At 42.5% G+C, this 20,449-nt stretch overlaps 1 protein-coding gene across 8 annotated transcripts in view; it reads left to right on the forward strand.

The window, feature by feature from the left end:
* The window catches only part of foxp2 (forkhead box P2), a 231,119-nt gene that overhangs the window by 195,929 nt on the left and 14,741 nt on the right, over positions 1-20,449 (forward strand). For all 8 annotated transcript variants that reach the window (XM_067427242.1, XM_067427241.1, XM_067427246.1 and 5 more), the window contains 7 exons: positions 5,503-5,640; positions 7,357-7,446; positions 9,558-9,738; positions 10,442-10,655; positions 12,206-12,310; positions 16,819-16,906; positions 19,552-19,635. In XM_067427242.1, the coding sequence (XP_067283343.1) occupies positions 5,503-5,640; positions 7,357-7,446; positions 9,558-9,738; positions 10,442-10,655; positions 12,206-12,310; positions 16,819-16,906; positions 19,552-19,635 (900 nt within the window). The remainder of the gene's footprint in view (positions 1-5,502; positions 5,641-7,356; positions 7,447-9,557; positions 9,739-10,441; positions 10,656-12,205; positions 12,311-16,818; positions 16,907-19,551; positions 19,636-20,449) is intronic.

The raw sequence follows: 20,449 nt of genomic DNA on the forward strand, positions 1-20,449 counted from the left end.
CACGACAGAAACAGGCAGCCTATATGCTGACCTTTTTTGTTCGTTTTGAACCAGCACGCTCTGCTAATATAACTTTTCCATAACCATACATCCTTCCGGAGGCTTCCTCAATCCTGCGTTTGGGAAGGAAGGCTGAGCGGCTGGTTGCCTGCGCATTCCAACACTAGAGAGAAGTGCGAGATAGCTCAACCCAATCACATCCTGAGCAGTGAGCCATCCTCTGAGTGTCGCCGATTTAAAGGTCAGTGACGCACAGCTCATCTGAGCGTCAGACTCCTGCGCCATGTTCCTTAAAATTCATCTACTCAGACCGCCAACTGGAACCGTGCACAAAGGCAGTGGAATTTATAAAAGGGGGACTCATATTAACATTGATTATTAACAGTGTTTGCCCAACAGTACAGACAATTTGAAATGCCTTTTAAATTCCAGTTCAGTTGCTGAATTTGAACTTAATTGGAATTTAAGTGATGCAGAATTGCAGTTTGAATTTGAACATAGGAAAGTAGAATTCAAATCCAGAACTTTGGCTGACTTTGCAAAGTTTGGCAAGAAAAACTTTGAATGTTGACTTGAAATGTGAAGGTTTATAGACCTCATAGTTAGATATATATCATAGTATAGATGTATTTATTTCCTAATAATGCACTTTCTGTGCATTCCAAATCAACTTCATGTGAGGTGACATGAAGTCTTCCAAAATCATTCAAAATCTTCATTCCAAACATCATGTGAGGTGTGGCCAATTCAGTTCAAATTCCAATTCGTTCACTGAAAGGAGGGCCTCAATTCCTCAATTTTGAGTTTTGCACAACCCTTGGCAATATAAACCAAAAAAACTTTGGCCGCTCCAAAACAAAGGAGTCGGGGAGAAAACATTCACAGGTTTCTGATTTTTTGGTGACCAGGAATACTGACAGTACTTTACTAGTGGGCAGCATGTGTAAATTGCAAGGGATTTGGTTTGCAGGGACTCACATTGCGATGCAAAGGAAGTTGAAGCATAACCCTTAGGCAAGAACCAGTGGAACGGTGGGAGAGGGGGGAAAAAAATAGTGCCATGGCGCAGCTTTGATGTAGAAGCAACAACTGTACCTTCTGACAGAAGATGCATGAGAGTAATAAACCAGTTCCAGCAGCCCTTACACATGCAGTCTGATTACTCTGGCCAGGGTGTTAATTGGATCCTAACTGGCAGATCTGATACGTGTAGCCCGGTGCTGGGAAGTCTTTCCAAGTGATGAACTATAATTCAGCGAGCTGCTTGAAGCTTGTGTAATTTACTGCGTGTCACTTGACGAGGAGAGCGATCCAACAGACTCCCTATTACCTGCGACATCACAAAGCTTTCAAGAGAGAGAAGAGGAGGGGGGCCGATACAGAGTGAGCGAGAGAGACAGATTTCCCTGTAAATGCCACACGATGCTCCGTTTCAGATACGGCAAGAAACAAATTTGAGGAAAACAGAGGAAGACAACTTCCAGACTCATGTAGGCTTTATTCTTATCTTATAAACTCCTGAAGATCACATTTGGTTAGTTGAAGCAAGAGGGTACAGAAGTCTGCGAAAATGTTTTTTTTATTATTATTATTATTATTACATATGTTATTAATGAAAAGTTGTGTAATATATATGTTTCTAAAACAAGAAACAGCAGTTTTGTTGCATGATTTCAGCTCTTCAATTCCTCTCGTAATTCCCTTTGGGAAGCATTTGATCTTGCACTTCATCGACAGAAATGAAGCGTGGTTATGTACATGGTGATAAATCTGTGCAGATTGTTCATTGTATCCCCTCAAACAGAGGCCACATCCACTCTATCATCATTTGAGGTGCATTACACTTTCCAAACTGAAATGTTTTGCTGAAATGTAAAATAAATAGATTTTGGGAAAACGTTCCTATAATCTACTTAACTCCAGTCTCAAGGAGCGTCCCCATTAATCTTATGATCCAAACGATCACTGCGTAAGTGTGTATGCATGTTAGCGTGTTTCAGGTTTAGATAAGTGTAAACTATATGTTTGTTTATGTTGTCAAATAGCTCTTGAAACCATGAGTGTGCGTGTTTGATCTCCTAGTAAAACAGCTCCATCCTAAAGCCCTTGACTGCAGTGTCATTAATTATTGGCTGAATTAGCAATGCTATCTTTACCAAAGTGGAAAGGTCAGGATCCTTTACGGATTTCAGGAAAAGCCCTGTCCCATGAGATTAATTGTTGGACCGTGACTTTTTCCAACTTAAACAGGTTTTACCGCTTAATTAACATGTTGTTGCTTTCTGCTAAAGTAATTGCAATCACACGCCCGCCCACATTTCTCATTATATTTATCTGAACAGAACCTCAGGCTGCCCCATGATTTAGCCCATTCTTATGTGTCTAGAAACTTCCATAGTCAAAACAAAGAATGCAGTGTATTGCTGTGCGATACTCAAAACAAGGAAGTGCATATATAGAGAGAATTCAATAACTTTTTGCTAACTAATTATGGTTATTTAACACTATTCTCTAATATTTTGTTTTGGGAGTACACCAATGGGACATTTGAGGTTTTTTTAGGTAATGCAGGAAGGTGCATGTCTCTTCGTTCTTATGATGTGAAGTTGACCTTTCTCTTGTCGAGTCCTGTTTCAGCATAGCGAGAGCCCTGTAATGATCTGCTCGTTCTTCAGGAGGGCCACTGATGTTTTCTCATCACTGACCAATTTAAAGCTATTTGTTCTACTCCCTCTTAGGCGCTGAGCCTCGTGGATCTAAAGAGCAGGTCAATGGAGATCAGCTTTTATTTGTAGTTTTCCAATAGAAATCAAAGCTTCACGGATTGTCATTTTTGGACGCGCTTGTTGTTGAAACGAGAATGAGAAAAAGAGATGTCAGCTGTTGGTCTCTAGGTAAATTTTCTCACAGCACGGGCGCTTCAAGTGTAGATGATTAAAGTCGATGCTTTGATTTGTGAAGAATGCCATTATCAGTGAAGTTTTCTAGCACTCGTTGGGTTGCATCATTGCCTCTAGCAGTCAAATTCTTCATCTGGCATCCTGCAAGGGAAAGACCCATTGTCTGTGACTGTTTACGGCTCGACCCTTTGGCAAACGCTCATTAATTATGCCCCGTCTTGGTGAAATCATTTCGGGGAGAAGCAATTCAGCCTCTGTTCCTTTCAATTCACCCGGCTTGTCAATCATCGCCCCCCGCAGTATCCCACGAAATGGAGGTGTTATATTCCGCCAATTATCATGTCATATACTCGAAAATGTAAATGAACGTGTGTGTAAAATTAAATTTATGGGTTGTCAGTGAAGAATAAGAACCAGGAGGGCAATTACTTATCTGCTTTCATCTTTCAAGCTCTGATATATCATGCAGAAAAAGCTGGCGTTAAATGCTGGAATTAGCATTGTGCGCGACTCGGAAGTGAGTGGGCCGAAACTTCAACTTTGTCCCGTCTTTTTTTTGTTTGGAAAAGCAATGAAATGAAGATGCGTATCATCCGTCGCGCTGCTAAAAAGCTAATGAGTGTCTGAGGCCCGTAGCCTGATTTCATTTTATTTCTCATCGCCTGTGAAAATGTAACTTCGGATTACACACAGTTAACTGTGGTCGATAAATAAACTTTGTGAATTGTTCTGAAATTTACATGTTTATTGTATTCTCTGTGCTGCGGTGCAGATGAGGTGATCGTTCGTTATTCGTTCCCTAGCTCATTTAAATATACAAATAATGGGTGTAATGAGATCATCTCTTCTTGTATTTTCATGCTTTGGTCTTTATATTGTCATTTAGGCCGGCGCAAAACCCTGGCTGAACCTGGGGGTAATTACACATCACAAATGTGTCTTAAGGTTTAATAACATTGAAGGTGTAAGCATACATTTGCATAATTACATGCAGCTGTTTAATTTGTGACTTTGTTGCTCTGTTCCTTTGTTTTTTTTTCTTTTTCTGCCACCTCCTTCCTTGTCACACCTTTTCTCCCCAAAGAGAGACAGAAAGAAAGAAAGAAAGAAAGAAAGAAAGAAAGAAAGAAAGAAAGAAAGAAAGAAAGAAAGAAAGAAAGAAAGAAAGAAAGAAAGAAAGAAAGAGAAAGAAAGAAAGAAAGTGTATTTGTGTGTGCGCTTCCCTCCGTGGTGGTGCTCGTTGAGTTTTGGGGCCAGTCTAATGAAGAATGGTGCTTGGATTTGTTTGAATATGAATATGAGTGGGGATGGAGTGTGACCTTCAGCTCCGCTACTCAGTTCATCAGGATTAGTCAAGCTCGGCGCTCAGGAGCGCTAATGCATAATGACTTCTAAAATGAAAAATGTGTAGTGACCATGCAAATGTCTCTGCTAATCAAAGAGGGGAACCTGAGCTGGGCCGAGCCAGGAGACTAAAACAAGGACGTGTCAAGGCCCTGAGAGCTCAGACGTACGGAAAGCAATCAAGCGGTCTTGATTAGCCGGCGCGAGGAGCGGCTCGGACTCCTCACTACGTCTAATGGAGCCTCACGTATTTTATTCAAGCTCAAAAACCACAACAATAGAGATGTTTGCCTGTCATGATGCCGAAGGCCCGGCTGTCTTGATGATAGACAGCATTTGTCGAAGCTGCTCTGTTGGACGATGCAACGTGTAGCAGGCTTCATAAAGTACAAAGAGTGCCCTGTAGAGTCAGTTGTAGACAGGTGCAGCGTCCAGAAAGAGAAGAAGGGGGAAATTGTTCTTAAAAAAGCTATTATTTTTATTCCGTTCATTGTTCAGTTTTAGGCACGAGCGAAGAATTGCATTAATGTAATTGTTACGCGTTTCCAAAAAACCTGCTCGCTTTCTATAATGCTGGGCTGCGAAAATATTTTCTTTGTTTTGTTTTTTTTTTTTGCCCAAAAAGTTCCCTCACACAGTTTGACAGCTGGCATTTTAATGATTCTTATCATTTAAAAAATGACATGAATTTTTAAAAATGACATCTCGTGGAAGACTTGTGCCTCTGGCTGCTTTCTTCCAAGCGTGCAACTTGGAAACTTCAATGCGCAGCGAGAGGCAACTGGTAATTCCCCTCACCTCTGTAAAACAGAATACTTCACAGCGGCTCAGCTTCAATCAGGAGTTTCTTGCAGACTTTTCAAAGCTTCAAACCCACGGCAGCCTGAATTCATGCTACTTAGCTCAGTTACTCTTCAACAGGCCATGTGTCCGCTTACGGCCCACAGTCGGCTCTGGATGTGCGTCTTTCTGCTTGCCTTGTGTGTTGTAGCACTAGAAATCGCCTCAGGGAGTTGAAGGGTTCAGCTAATTAAGGTCCTCCTCTATTTAAAGCGCAGTGCTTTTCCCATTGGGAGTAGCTGACAGAGTAAGAAAGTACACATGCACTGCCAAATGATTACATATACTGCACTCGCACCATTTCCAGAGAGTTCGTGAAGAAGCTCTTGACTTTACAGTTGAAGAGTTTTTATGTGACATGGTTAATGTGACATTCTCTGCATCTCTCTCTCTCTCTCTCTCTCTCTCTCTCTCTCAGGTGCCAGTATCTGTGGCAATGATGAGTCCACAGGTGATCACACCCCAACAGATGCAGCAGATCCTTCAACAGCAGGTCCTGTCCCCTCAGCAGCTCCAAGCCCTCCTACAACAACAACAGGCAGTCATGCTTCAGCAGGTGAATACGAATAGACGCCTTCTCCCTCAATGTCCCGTATACACTCATGTTTTGAAATGGTAGCATACAGATCCTCTCTTTCTCTCATCTGTCCTTGACATAGTTAGATGAGAAACAAATACGGACAGGAGTGTAATTAGTTGTTTTCAGTGGGGACGTCTTTTGGGGACAAGTGGAGCACAGAAACAAGCCAGTCAGAGTAAGCTGTACATGAACTTGAATGCTTTGAACAACACGAGCACAATTAGCATTCAGCATTTTTGTGTTGCAGCAATGGCTAATATAATGAGTATTAGAGTAAACTAGCATCTTCTAATTTAAGTGCACTTTAATTTTGTTAAAGTTAGTTCAACTGTCAACATGTTAGCTAACATAGTTACAGTAAAAATTTGAACTCTACGTCAGCCTTGTATGTCTCTCTAAGTATGTACCAAGGGTCTTTATGTGACTTTTATCAACAACTAAACTTGCTGAAAAAAATGAATTATACCAGCATAAGCTGCTAGCTAGCTTGTTCCTCTGCATTACCCTGCTGGATATAAACACCAGCGCAGCTAAACTAGCTAAAACCAGCTTTGCCAGGCTGAGAGTCTATCTTTAACCAATTAAGGCTAGCAAAAAAATTATAAGCAGGGAAGTACAGTAAGGACATGAAATAATGAGGAAAACGAGAGTTTAGGAAAAAACGACTCAAAATTGCATTGTCTGCATGTCTGCACCGTGTAGTGTCGTAGCATGCAAGCTAACAACTGACAAGAGTATATTATATCTTTAGAAGTGATTTTAAAATATCTCAGAGTGAGCTCTTCATTAAAAACATCTCCATTAACTCAGTTAGCCTTGATTATAATTAGGTCTGTATAAACGGTGACAAGTGTACTGCAGACGTCTCCTGCTGAATGAGATGGGAGAGCTCGGCTCCTGTGTTCTGGGGATGAGGACAGCACTCTCTGAGAAGAAGAGGAAAGTGTGCTAAATGCATTAATTCACAATGATGAATCCTCTCCTTTGAGTGCTTCACATTCATTTAGAATTTCACTGCCTGTCAAGGCATCAGAGAGGGAAAAAATATATAGGCAATAAGATTAATTGTTCCTCTAGCGGTAATGTGCAGCCGCATAAAAGTCCGTATGGAGATGCATGATGAGGGGAAGTGCTGGTCTCTTTGTCTCGACCAGAGAGAGACGTTATTTATGATGTGACATGCAGAAGCACATCCAGGCAAGTTTGCAGCCTCAGGAGCCTGGAGTTGGCTACGAGTCTGTTTGTTCTGTTGTAGCTCTGCTTTGAGGTATGGCCACACTTGTGTGGGAAAAGGGAAATAAGTAATAGATACATTTTCAAGCCATATACAACAGCTGCTATGTTTTGTCACAGATGTAGCCTTGCGGTCAGCACGTTTTCTCTATGTGTATAGCCGTTAGTGCAAGCACTCCTAACGGAAAAAAATGAAATAAATTAATAAATAGATACATTTTCAAGCCATATACAACAACTCTAGCTTAGGGATTGGCGCATAGTCTATATAAGCATTTACACCAACCGCACTCTTTAGCGCAAGCAATCTTATAACAACCTTCTTGAGGAAAAGGAAATAAGCAGAAAAGTAGTATGAAAAAACTAATAATTTTGTAAATAAAGCCTAGCGGTTAGCGCATTTGCTTGAACATTTGCTCTTTCTTTCCACACATTGTAATGGTCTGTGTCTTTCCACAGCAACACCTGCAGGAGTTTTATAAGAAACAACAGGAACAACTCCATCTACAGCTTTTACAGCAACAGCACCCAGGCAAACAAGTAAAAGAGGTACAAATCACACACCAATACACACATGCATGATGCAAAGTAAAGGTTTCCTCCACGTTCGCAAACCACGAGTGACTGTAAATCAGTCTGTGCTGTCATTACAAGAGAGAACACTTTTTTACCACAGAGAAAACTTCTTCTGAATGCTACCGAATGAAGCGCTAAAATTAGGCAGACAACGTTGTCAGGTGTCTCAACTGTCCTTGACGGCAATTCAGAGTTACGCTGACGCTAAAAGGCCCGTTTTGGCGTACCGCGCGGGGTCTGTTCGTTAATGAACCACCACGGCGGGTTTGGGCCGACGAGCAGAAAAGTTCGACCGCAGCGAGCTCATAAATCAAACTGACAGTCAGACTGCGGATCCGTCTGACAGACAGACAGAAGGAGACTGAGAGAGAAGGTTGCTGACACGCAGGCATCAAAAAGCGAGGCTTAGAGGGGGGCAGCAATCCAAACAAAACGTGTGGAAGCAGTTAAATTGATCAGCTAGGTATCGTGGATGGGAAACGTCCCCCACCCCCAGCAGTCTCTTCAACTAGCACCTTCTACCATTGTCTCTCCTCAAGCTAGCCATTATGCAGGGCCTACAGAAAGCAGGGCTGACCTCCCGGAGGCTTTGTTTCTGTTTGGATTTGCGAATAGATTTTTTTCAGGCCCCAGCCATCAAATATGGAATAGAAATTGCTCCCTTATTTCTCACGAGACAGCGGGGCCAATCCGCACGGCTCACTCCATTATGCAGTCTGTTTTCCAGTGAGCGCATCACAAGTTTTGCCTCTCTTTCTCTCGCTCTCTCATCCCTAAACTAAGAGAGTGAGGTCTTCCTCACCGTTCTTGACTGAAGGTCTTCCTCTGGAGTCTGCTCAGTCCTACCGCTAGTGTAATTCCTAGCAAAAATTGGAAGTTTAACTTTCCTCCTGTAATGGGGGTCTTTGCTTTCTTGTCACTGAGTAGGTCGTAATGTATTCTGACAGGAGAAGAGGAAAGGGAAAGGGGATGGGAGAGAGAGAGAGCTCAAGCTAACAGGGTCTCTGCAGAAACTAGCTCTCAGTTTGCTAATGGACCTCTGGAGACTTTGTCCACAGAAGCAAACTTCAGTCATTTTTAAGCCAGACCTCCTTAAAAACAGCTAATAAATTGAGTCTGTACAACATGGAAATGCAACAACTACACTACTTTACATTTCCGAACAGCCAAGACTAAAGAATGGCGCCTTGTCGTTCCATCACATGTTAAATTATACAAATGTTGGGCCTCATTCATGAATCACTTTGCATACATGACAGTTTACGTAAAAATGGTATTGCGAACAATAATATAAATCTTTTGCACGTTTTTGTTCTGTCCATATTATGAGAGTGTTTACATGAAAATTGTTTTAAAAACCATTTGCGCAGAAATTTGTATGGTTGGTGTTAAATGAATGAGATCCAATGTACGGAAATTTTGTTTGCTGTCAGTTTAATTTTGCAGTGTGTAGTGTGATTATCACAAACATTTTATGCAAAAAGTGTTGATGAATTTTACATAGATGTTTTGTTCGCTGTGAATGGTGATTAATCCTTTTTGTATTTCGTAACATCCACGTTTAAGTGATTTTTCAGGTTCATTTTTGTCGGTGGAAAGATTTTAAGCATAGTTGCTGTGCTTTGATCAGTGAAGCGCTGCATTGTTTTTCTGTGGCTCTCCTCCATTGCCGCTGCTGCTGCTGTTGTTGTTGTTTTGTTGTTGTCCTCGCCAGCTTATGCAAGAGGCTCGACTGGCAGTAAACAGGGCTTGGAGGGAGGGGGAGGGGGGCACTGTAAATCTCTCTCAGCCTCCCTCCCTCCCTTCCTCCATCACCCCCTCCCTGTGGCCCCATAAGCTGTAATGGACCATTAGAAATGCAAGACAATTAACTCAATGGCGGACGGAGGGGGCTCCATCCTCCCACCCACATCTCACACACAGTTCTTAGTACATGCAAGCAGGCGAGGACCACGAGACAGCAAGGTTTAACTTGGGCCACATGCATAACTGAATGCACTTTCTCATCCATGTGTGTGATAAGTGTTTTGCATGTATATGCTCAGTCGAGCTCTCTCTTTCTCTCTCTCTCTCTTTCACTATAGCAACAGCAGCAGCAGCAGCAGCAGCAGTTGGCGGCACAACAGCTGGTCTTTCAGCAGCAGCTCTTGCAAATGCAGCAACTGCAGCAGCAGCAGCACCTGCTAAACATGCAGAGGCAGGGCCTCCTCTCTCTGCCCCCTGGCCCAGGACAGCCCACCCTCCCCGGACAGACTCTGCCGCCAGGTAACGTCCTCACGTGATCATCTGAGAGTTTGCATGTGGCTGTGTCCTCTTTTAAACTCCTCTTTTTTCTGCTGCATTTTCCTTGCCATTTCAGTTTTTTTCTAGTTCTCTTTCTCTCTTGCCTGTGTCTGTGATCTTGTTGTTTTCCTCTCTCCCCCCCTTCTCTCTCTCTCGCTCCCTCTCTCTCTCACTCTCTCACCCTCCCCTCCTTGCCTGTTGTTGTTGTTTACGGACTCGCAGTGCGAGCTCAGAGCTGTGAAGAAGACGAGCTGTTGCCATTTGCTTTTTTCCTGGAACAAACACCTGGTGCTGTTTATCGAAATGGCGCTGGATGACAATAGTTTGAAAATGGCTCTTAATTGGAGTATAGTCGGGGCGACACAGAGCGGAATAGTCATTTTATCATCCGAGGGATTATATGATGATTCGATTCTGCACACAGAGGCTCGTTTATGAATGCATAATCATGTGCAGATGAGTTCCTGGATGCGTTGTACTTTCGGATACCACTGAAACGAAGCAAGGGATGAGCGTCCAGGTCGATCTTGCACCGGTTTACCTCCAGATGCTCAAGTGTGATGCTCAGGTTTCGCAGCAGAGCAGAACAGGTTTACCTACCTTGTTTGAAAACGGCAGACAGGAGCTCATAATGAGAGTTTTGTGAATTATTGTCTCTCTAAAGCCGTTTGTGATTCTCTTCCAGCTGGTCTGAGCCCCGCCGAACTCCAGCAACTTTGGAAAGACGTCACCAGTAGCCACGCCATGGAGGACAATGGGCTAAAACACAGTGGCTTGGACCTGAGCACCACCAACAACTCGTCCACTACCTCCACCAGCAACCCCAAAGCATCTCCACCCATCACCCATCACGGCATCTCCAACGGCCAGTCTCCAGCCCTCAACAACCGGAGAGAGAGGTACCCTAATGCGCACACGTGCATGTTAAAGCGCTGGTTTCTTCTTCCTCTTAACTGATCACCATTGGACCCTTGAGATCCAGCTGGATTGGCCATGTAAAGACACTTTGGATTAAAGAGTCTTCTCTGTTTTACACACTCTAAATCCTTTTTCAGACACGCGTGATCACAGACCCCCCTGATAATGGGTCTCGTGTACACATGAACACAAAAGCGCATTAACAAACACGAACCAAACAGCCATTTAATCTACTTTTCATGTGCGACACAAAAAATGAAAGAATAGTTGATGTGTTTGTTACATTTGCAAAAGGAAAATGCTCATTCCTGTAGGGAGAGGGCTGTGTGTTTTTGTTTGTTTGCTCATCAATAGTTTATTAATGTCTGGATAACAGTTGAAATGAGACGAAAACCTCCCTTGAGACAGTGTGCTATTGAACGCAGTGCCTTCCGGTATATCAAACGCATGGAGGTGCAACTTTCAGTGGCAGGAACACACGGCTCACCTCACTGTACATTAAGTATTTAATACCTCGTTTTCTTTTGAAATTGCTTTGCCGGCACGGCTTGTCATGTAAATAGAATACACTATGCCGGTGTGGCATATCTTAAGCGTTTATATGCACAACGACCCTTTTATATGCTCCGCGTCGGCCGTGAAACATAGATCCCCATATTTCTCTATGTATTATTCAGTCTGCAGCGCCCATATGTTTGTACATAGTAACAGCCGTTGACTTCACTGGGGGTGGATGTGTTGTGTAATTGGTTTCAAGTATGAAACGTCTTCACAGAAAGCCCTTTCTTGAGAGAGATATCTTTAGAGGCTGAGAAGAACAAGAAAAAAGCAGAGCAAGAGCAAGTGCAAAATAATAATTTAAGAAATAGGTTACACTCTTTTCTTGTGTGTTGGCGGAGTCTCTCGGGTCCACGGTCGTTCGTAATCATAGAGAGTGTTTTTTTGTCAGAGCCAGCTGCTTTCTAAGATGTGCTGGATCGATAACGGCAAGGTAAAACAGTCGGTGAGGTTTGTGTGTGTCAGCGTGTGCCGCAAATAAACACACTGCGTATTGGTCTGCTTACCGTCGCTTTCGCACCTTAGCCCCTCAGCACTGTCAGAACTGGCGGTCGTAACTTACCACAATGTCTTTTCACAACAGTTTTTGTCCTTAAAAAACGGCAGTTCCACCGCGAATGAATCTCCTGGTGAAAATTAAAGCACATGGGCCGGTTTTTCGCTATTTTCACAAGTTGTCCGTAATGGCTTTACAAGGTGAAAGTCTGTGGAAAAAATGTTGATGGGCAATTTTACTTGGCTGGGCCATGTTTTTTTTTAACACACCCGTGTCTCCTCAGTAATACTCTGGATCAATAATCAAAAGGTGGCCTGATGTCAAGGGAGAGCATGTGTTTTTCCAGCTTTTCTGAGCATCAAGTCCACATTCACCTTCACAAGCTTTTATAGAAGTACACTAAATTGAGCCATTCTAACCCCACTTTAGGTCATAACAGATGGCAAGTTTTTTTAATGCTCATTATTTCTCTTTCAGTTCAATGCATGAAGAGACTGGAGCATCGCACTCCCTCTATGGTCATGGAGTGTGCAAGTGGCCAGGATGTGAAAGTATATGTGACGACTTCGGACAGTTTTTGAAGTAAGTGACTATCAAGAGAGAAAAGGTTCATTTGTCTCTATAGAGAAACATTTAAATGCTTATTTGATCTTCGTTGTTTCAACAAATTATTCAATCACAAAAGTTTCCAGAGTTCAGCTCTTATGTGTAAACCCACGAAACACATGGCGAATCTCCCAACAGATTTCTTCAATACACCTGTCAGCCTCTCAGATGCGGTGCTCAGAATGACCGTGCGTCTCCAAGGCTTTGTGAGTGGATGATGGGTTGGATGCGAGTGGCAGAAGCTAATGGCAGCCCACGTAGCCGTGCAGTGTTGTCATGGTGTGGCTAACGGAGTGAAATGAACTCTTCATGCTCCATCAACAATTTAGTTAATTAGCTCATTTGTAATTGGTCGGCTTTGTTGCCGGGACGTGAGTGGGGGGACATCAAAGAAAAAGGTGTTTGCGGTGCTGGAGATTGCAGGTTATCGCGTTGCCACTCAGAGGAAAGAGTCTCGCCATTAAAGAATGGAGAAAAAGGTTCATTTGAATATTCTAATTAGATCTGTAATTAACTGTGAAATAATAATCTGGTGCGTTTGGTGGGTGTAAATGTCCACGTCAATTCATGTAAACGGCTTTTGATAGTGGCGACACCGTTCTTTTTTTACAAACGCTCCAGATGCAATCTAAAGAGTCCACTTCAAACAAGTCAAGATTTTAACACCTTTGTAGCATTTTAGAATTAACACTTTAACTAGCTAGTTATGACTGTCAACCAAAGTACTGGGTTAATTCTCCCCATGTACCCGATTGACACTCATTTATTACATTAATTGCTGCATAACATACATAAGAGATCATGTGATCATATCCCGCCAAATACAGCTCACCCCGTGTGCAAATCAATGAGTGAAGAGAACTAAACAAAACTGCTCTGTGTCTGACAGTCTGTGCGGTAGGATGCCGTTACAGCTATCAGCCTCCTAATCTTTGTCGAAATGGGGGCGAGACACCCTTGTTCACTCCTGGAACCGGAGACGTCCATACTGTAACTCGTACATGAAAACAGTCCCACAAAAGACAGTGTGATCTGAGCCGGCGAGATGCCGGGTGGCGCCGTGCCTTGGAGGAGCGATTGTCGGTGTCAAAAGGAAGCTTTTAATGTTGTTCGGAGATGCCAGTCACTGCTGCGTATCATCCAGGTACACACACTTAAAATGGTTTACATAAAATAGGTGTCAGATTCAAATGGCACCTTTGATGGGAAGCAGGGGGCGGAGGGATTCACCCAGCCTTCGCGGGCTTGTAGCTCGCGGAGAAGAAACCAGCCACGGTTTTGTAATCTTTGTTGTGTAGCTGAGAAAGTTGTCAAGATCAGCATTTAAGCGCAGCTCTGCACTCTTTCATGCGCCGTGCACCTGGAGAGGGGTAGCCAAGAGGTGCCTGGCATGTTACATTAGCTCTGAAGTTCAAATAGACGCATGTGTGCAAGTGGGTACACCTTGAGACGTGTGTAGTAATGCAACAAAGCACTCAGCTTGCAGGTCTGATTCAGGGCAACTTATTTGGAGGTTACGTGCAGCTAAGAGAGGGGGCTAATGAATTCATAGCGTTCTAATGTTGTTCTGCCACGCAGGCGATTTTGTTATTGTTTAAGCTTCAGATTGCTGCCCTAGTTCCCCTTATTGATTTCCTCTCACATGTTTGAGAAGAGTCAGGATGAGTGTGGAGAGAAAAATACTGACATATCTGCTGGCCTGTAATAAAGATTGACATGCTGTCATCGCATGCCTGCATTTGCAGTAGCGTTTTCCCACGTGGACGCAGTAAGGGCTTGTGTATCTCAGTAAACAAATCCTTGCCCAGCTTTTGCCAGGGGATGAATGTCCCTACCTAACATTTAACACTGGTGAAGCAACCTGTCGAGCTTCCACCACTTAAACTACAGTATCCTCAACTGGGTGCTCATGAAAGCCAACAGGAAGTCCCTAGTTAGAGTAATCAAGTCCATATCCGGTTGAGAAAAACGAGTCCTTTGAAATTAGTCAAAATGATTCAATTGGTCCAAGTTGACTGGAAGGGGCGTGACTTAGACGTGAGATTTAAAGCATATATTTTGCTGCTAGCTTTGACTCCTCTGATTTCATTCAGTGGTTTTCAAAAGCTCTTCTCAGTCCGTTGCGTACCTGTCCATCTGTTTCTTAGACATCAGAGCCCTCATTCCCCATCTCAAAACAAAAATCAATATGCCTATAAAGTGACCCATAAATTACAGGCGGCTCCAGAGATGTTTGCTCAGAGCGAGCAGGCGGCCCTGTCTCATTCTTCTCTCACCTCACTGTTTGAACTAAACCCAGCGCCACAGGCTCATTAAGAGATATTGGTGACTGCATCTAACCCCCCTCTAGCCCCCTGCTTTTATCAATGCATAGTCAAACACCTACAGCCTGAATATTTCATAGCCATGCAGTAATCTGGATGTAATCGGCAACGTTAACTGGCTCTCACTCAAGCTAGCACTCGCAAAAGACTGTGTTGTACAATATCTTATTCTGCTTGCTACTAAAAACAGTCATTGCAACTTACAATTGAAACTAAGTATCTCACAATTGCAAATGTATAGCTCACATTTGTGACCTAGATTATTTCCTCTATTAATTGTGACTATCTTAGAACTGTATCTTATCTATATTTTCCCAATTTATTTATTTAGTTTCACATAATTACAACTTAATTTCATCAAATACTTTGTCACAATGTTTCTTAATTAATTATTACAATTGTCACTCCAATTTTTCCCTCTTAATTGAGACTTTGTCTAACAGTTGTAACTATTTCGAATTTTTTTATATATAATTGTGACATCTTACATTTTTAATCCTTATATTGCACAGTTGCGACTTCATAGCTCACACTAATGACTTCGCTGTGCTTTTATATCTCACAATTGTGGCTTTTTCTCTCCAAAACAAGCATAAAGAACCTATTATTTTAAACTTTCCAACAATCATATTTTTTATTTTTACTCTTGGAGGTGGAAACGGACTTCCATTAGGAAAGGAAACCTCGCATTCCTTAAAGGAGCAAGAAAACGAGATTAAGATCTAGATGGTCGCTAATGAGAAACGGGGCGTGCAAGATAAGATGTGTTATTTAGCAAGCTACCTGTCGGGACAGCGGAACTAGCCAGTCGTGGCTTTTGAAGCAGCTGTAATTTATGACATCCACCATACATCAAGTGCATAAGATAGCATTATGAGCATTGAAATGAAAAGGGTATTTGCAGCATTAGTTCCCTGCGAGGGACCTGATTACATGATTAATGAAATGCCCCTTTGCATGCGCATTCTGAAACAGCAATTAGGCATGGGGCCGGAGAAAGGCACCAGCTCTCCAGTCATCCTCACCATTTTTTTTCAATGCTATCTCACTCTTGATTTATAATGGAGAATATCTGAGCATTAGACCTGAAACGGTTACAATAGCAAAAGCGGGCGTGATGGAATGAAATAATTTTAGATGGGCACAGGCGTAATTGAAAGGTAGCGACGGCCATTGTGTTCTCAAATGTCCTCTGCTTTGATTGGCGTGTTTGAGGAGGATTATGAATACGTTGTTATTTTGCGTTTTGCACATAAACAATAGCTTGCGCTATGAATAGAGAATGAATAGAGAAAATGCTTAGTAGTGTTAAAACTAGCTTGGTGTGGGTGGGTGGGTGTGTGTTTGCGTGCTCGTATGTGTGTGTGTGTGTGCGCAATTTAAGCTCACACTAATGCACTGGAGGTTGTACTGTAAATGATCATTGAAGGGTCTGCAAGCTAACCTATAATTACAGGAAAGAGAGTGGCAGCATTGGCATTTCACAAGCATGTCTTCTAAAAGAGCGCTTTGTGGGTTTGTCACCAATGATAATTTAGATAGAGGCTCATTACCGAACATCACAACACTTTTAAAAACCTTTTCGCCTCCGTGCGTTTGCCAGGAATAAAGGTCTATTTTAATGGTGGGCTTCTTTTGTGTCCTGCAGACAAAATCCAATCAAGGGAAACCGCCATTGACTGCTCCTGCAGTCTGAAGTGTTTTTTTTTTCCTTTCTGTGTAATATTCTAATGAAAGGATGAGTAGATACATTTAATATGTCGACGGAATAATGCACTCTTCGTAGGAGGCACTTTTTAAACGTTACTCGAGTTAAATTGCATTTATTATATTTATTTCTTGATAAACGTTGAAGACAAAACCTCTGCGCGAGGCCTTTTGTACGCCAACATCCCTCATAAGCCGTTGTGTTCTGAGCGCTGCCTCTCATTCTCATGACAGTCGCTCTATTGTGCTGTTAAACACCGGCTTTCAGCAAGCGCGGGACACACTTGTTAGACGGCGGCGGTTTGTTAAAAGCTAATGGGATGGACGTCCTGTAATACAGAAATCATATTCATCAACAACGGTGGTAGTTGATCAACAGCAACCGCTTATTATTAGTTCAGCATGTGTGTATGTGGGGTTGGTTTTTCATCAGTTTCTCCTGTTTGCCTACAGGCACCTTAACAGTGAGCACGCTCTGGACGACAGGAGTACCGCCCAGTGCCGAGTACAGATGCAGGTGGTACAACAGCTAGAGATTCAGGTACAGTAGAGTCATCAATATAAACACATGCACACCCAAATCTTTACTCACCCTTATGTCATTCAAACCTCTATGACTGTGGAACACAAACAAGTGTTCTAGGTGTTTGTGTATCTATACGATAAAAGTCAATTTAGTTCAGGGTTGGTTTGGACCCCATTGACTTTCATTGTTTCTCAGCAGAAGAAAGTAAGTCATACAGGTTTGGATCAACACGAAGGTGAGTAAATGACAGAATTGTCATTATATGGGTTAATGATCACTTTAAAGACAACATGGAATGACATGGAATGCACAATTCATGTGTGATTTGTTGGCTAAATTCTTCACACATTGAAGATATTAACTGTTGAGATTTACCTAGTCTGCATACTAGCTTATACTTGAAACTAAGCATTGTGTTCTGCAAATACTTATAACGAAATAAATTGCATGTGGTGTTTGTCAGTTGAATAAAAATATCTGAAAGACCATCTAGAATAGCTGTTTATCCAACCAATGACAGATAGTGGGAATGTTCGGGAAGCCTGTTTTTGCATTTGTATTATTAAACGCAGGAAATATTTAAAGTGACTTCATTTCATCATCAGGACTTGAACGGATTGTGGAAAGTGGGTGCTCAGTGCCAACATGTTGGGCTTAATAAAAGTAAATCATGTCATTTTTTTATTTCATGTTGTCTTTAACACACTTGTTCAACTTGAACTGCTTTTTTTGCAGCATAACACCACTCATTTCCAGCGCATTTCATTAATTAGCTTGTTGCCATAAAAAACTGTAAAAATACACAAGGGACACCTTCAGCAAATCCATCCCAACAAAGGTGAAAACCATCACAGGCCTTTATAATTGAATCATGGCTTGTGCTTATTTTCTATCCCGTCCAATTAATATGCGTGCATCTGGGCTGGACTGTGTTAATTAAATACACTTTGCACCTGAAGGAACCTCTAAAGAGAGGCACTATTTTCAGTAGCTGGAGCGTGACCTTATTAAGATGTCACGCTGGCGAGATAATGAGAGCAGTGATTGAGGGATGCTATTACTCAGCGCTGCGGCCATCTCTCCCGCCAGTTAACGCTCTGTCCTTTGCCTCACACCTTCCGGTGCATCATGGGATACGCTGTATGGGTTGCGCCGGGGTTAAAACCCACCTTTCTTCTGTTCATTTCGAATAAATAACAGGTTTGGCTTGCAGTGTATTTGCGGCCTGTGCTTAGTTTTTTGAGTTTTTTTTATGTAGATCTCACCGTTCCCTGGCGTTTACTCGCCGCCTTGCCTTTGTAGTGCGGATTGCTTTCTGATCGTGGCCCCGCTAAGCCTCCGTGATGCCCATCTGAATGCAAGCCAAGCGTTCCCCTCAACCTTTAAAGGTTTTTACGCTCGGCGAAACTCTCCCTATTTATTTGTTGGGCTCTTGAAACGGAATGATGAATAATTCTTGTTTATATGTAAAATAACAGACGGACATCACGATTCCTCCCTTGACTTGTTCTCTTGTTCGCTGATACCACAAAGCTGGCGTGCTTACACTGTGACCAATTACAGCAGGGCTGCTGTTTTCTGTCCTTCTGGGCTTTTTTCCTTTTTTGTGGGTCTTTTTTTTGTCCTCCATCAGTGGTAATGAGGCCCGGTTCAGAGCTCGGATGCCGGCTCGCTGGTGGAGTTCAAGGCGGTGCGCCGCACGGGCCAGTCCCTGTCACTCTCCGTGAGTTAGATGGATGATAACAGATCGCCGGGGCACTAACTGGACCTCAGAGGACTCGGGAGGAGGCAGGGAGGCGGGACCGACTGGCACTCTGTTTGCGGGACCCCTTCACCTCTCGGCAGCTGCTAGATCCAGTCCAGCCCTAACAGTGTCCACAGGACTTTGAGTCGACGACCAGGACCCTCTAATTTATGGCCTGAGTAGCTTGTTACTGTCAGAGCTTTGCTGACCTAAATTCTGCTATTGACAAAAAGATGAAGTGCTATTTGTTTTCTGTGACCTCCGAGCACCACCTTCAGCTCTCCATCACTGCACCACCATGAGGAATGGTTCTCTTATCTTTGCTTTAATCTGCCTCTCTCTCGCTCTCAGTGGTTCTCAACTGGTTTGGCTTAAGGACATCAAGTGTCCAACACGATACAAAACTGCTTTTATCATCTTAAAGTAACAAAAATGTCCTTAAAATCAAACACCTCGCAACAAAGCTGTATACATACATGAATGAATACATTTCTGCACATACTAATATATTTGAAATATTAACAGTCAACTACATTAATAAATGCTCTTAAAAAAATATAGTCGGTTTAAATACATACAATTGTCCTCAAAGCTGTGAACCATACTCAAGTGTATGGTTAATAGCATTTTTATTTGCATTTAACATTGTTGTTTTGCAGCTGTCCATGACCCCGTCAGAAAATACTTTTTTGGGTCGTGACCCACCAGTCGAGAACCACTGCTTTATATCTGTTTCTTTGAGGCAAGCTTAAGAAAGACCGTTCGTCCGTATGCAGGATTTATTACAAGCAGACAAGCTTGATAACAAGATGTATTACTGTGGTAGTCTGGGGAAAATCACTCATTTCTAAAACCGGTCTGTTTTCTTTTTTTTTTCTCTTTCTCTCCCCTCCTTTCTCCCTCTTTCCGCTAACAGCTTTCTAAAGAACGTGAGCGTCTTCAGGCGATGATGGCACACTTGCACATGAGGCCTTCAGAGCCCAAACCATCACCAAAACCGGTGAGTGCATATTGGTACGCGTACAGTAAACAGGACTCGGATGGTAAATGAGCTCTCTAAACACAGCTGGAGGATGAGAGGAGAATAGGATTTGTAATGCCTGCTTTCTTGGGACCCTATCAGGAAGGAGAGAGCATTAAATCATACACCCGATCTCAACCAAAAACGCAGAGCTATTACACTCTGATGGCTTTAGCACGGCAAACAACCTATTGGCCGGTAAAAGCTATTTAGCACCGCGACCGTAGGCACACTTAAAGTAGGGGGAAGACGTTTTGTTTCAGAAAACAAACAGTTTGAAATGATAGATAGAAACTGTGATAAGATGATCTGTAAAGAAATAACCCGTAATCTGTAAACATTCAGAGATATTGCAGTGTATTTGAAGAAAAAATGGAGCAATGTTTGAAAACGGCCCATCTGTCTGGATCCCTGTAGAAAAGAACCGTCTTAACCATTAATCAAAAGACACAGAGTGTTGTGCTGGAAATGAAAGTGTTTACAAAACAGAGTAGGCTGTGATAAATATTATTTATCAGAATTGTTTATTAGATATTCAATATTTTGCGGGGGGAAACATTGTTAGCGTGTTTCCGCCGCTTAGCTGGTAGCTAATTTTACCAGCATAATTTTTCTCATCACCTCCCACCGTATAAAGCAGATAATCACAAGACAGAATAATTATCCTGTAAATCCATCAGGAATCGACTGCTCACCTCTGTCGATTTATTATTCTATTTTTTTTCTCCTCTCGTTTCCATTCTCAGAACTCCAGCAGCACGGTGAAATCGACTCTAATAAAAAACGTTCAGCC

The sequence above is a fragment of the Pseudorasbora parva genome, chromosome 20 (assembly GCF_024679245.1).
Source record: "Pseudorasbora parva isolate DD20220531a chromosome 20, ASM2467924v1, whole genome shotgun sequence".
Classification (NCBI taxonomy): Eukaryota; Metazoa; Chordata; class Actinopteri; order Cypriniformes; family Gobionidae; genus Pseudorasbora; species Pseudorasbora parva.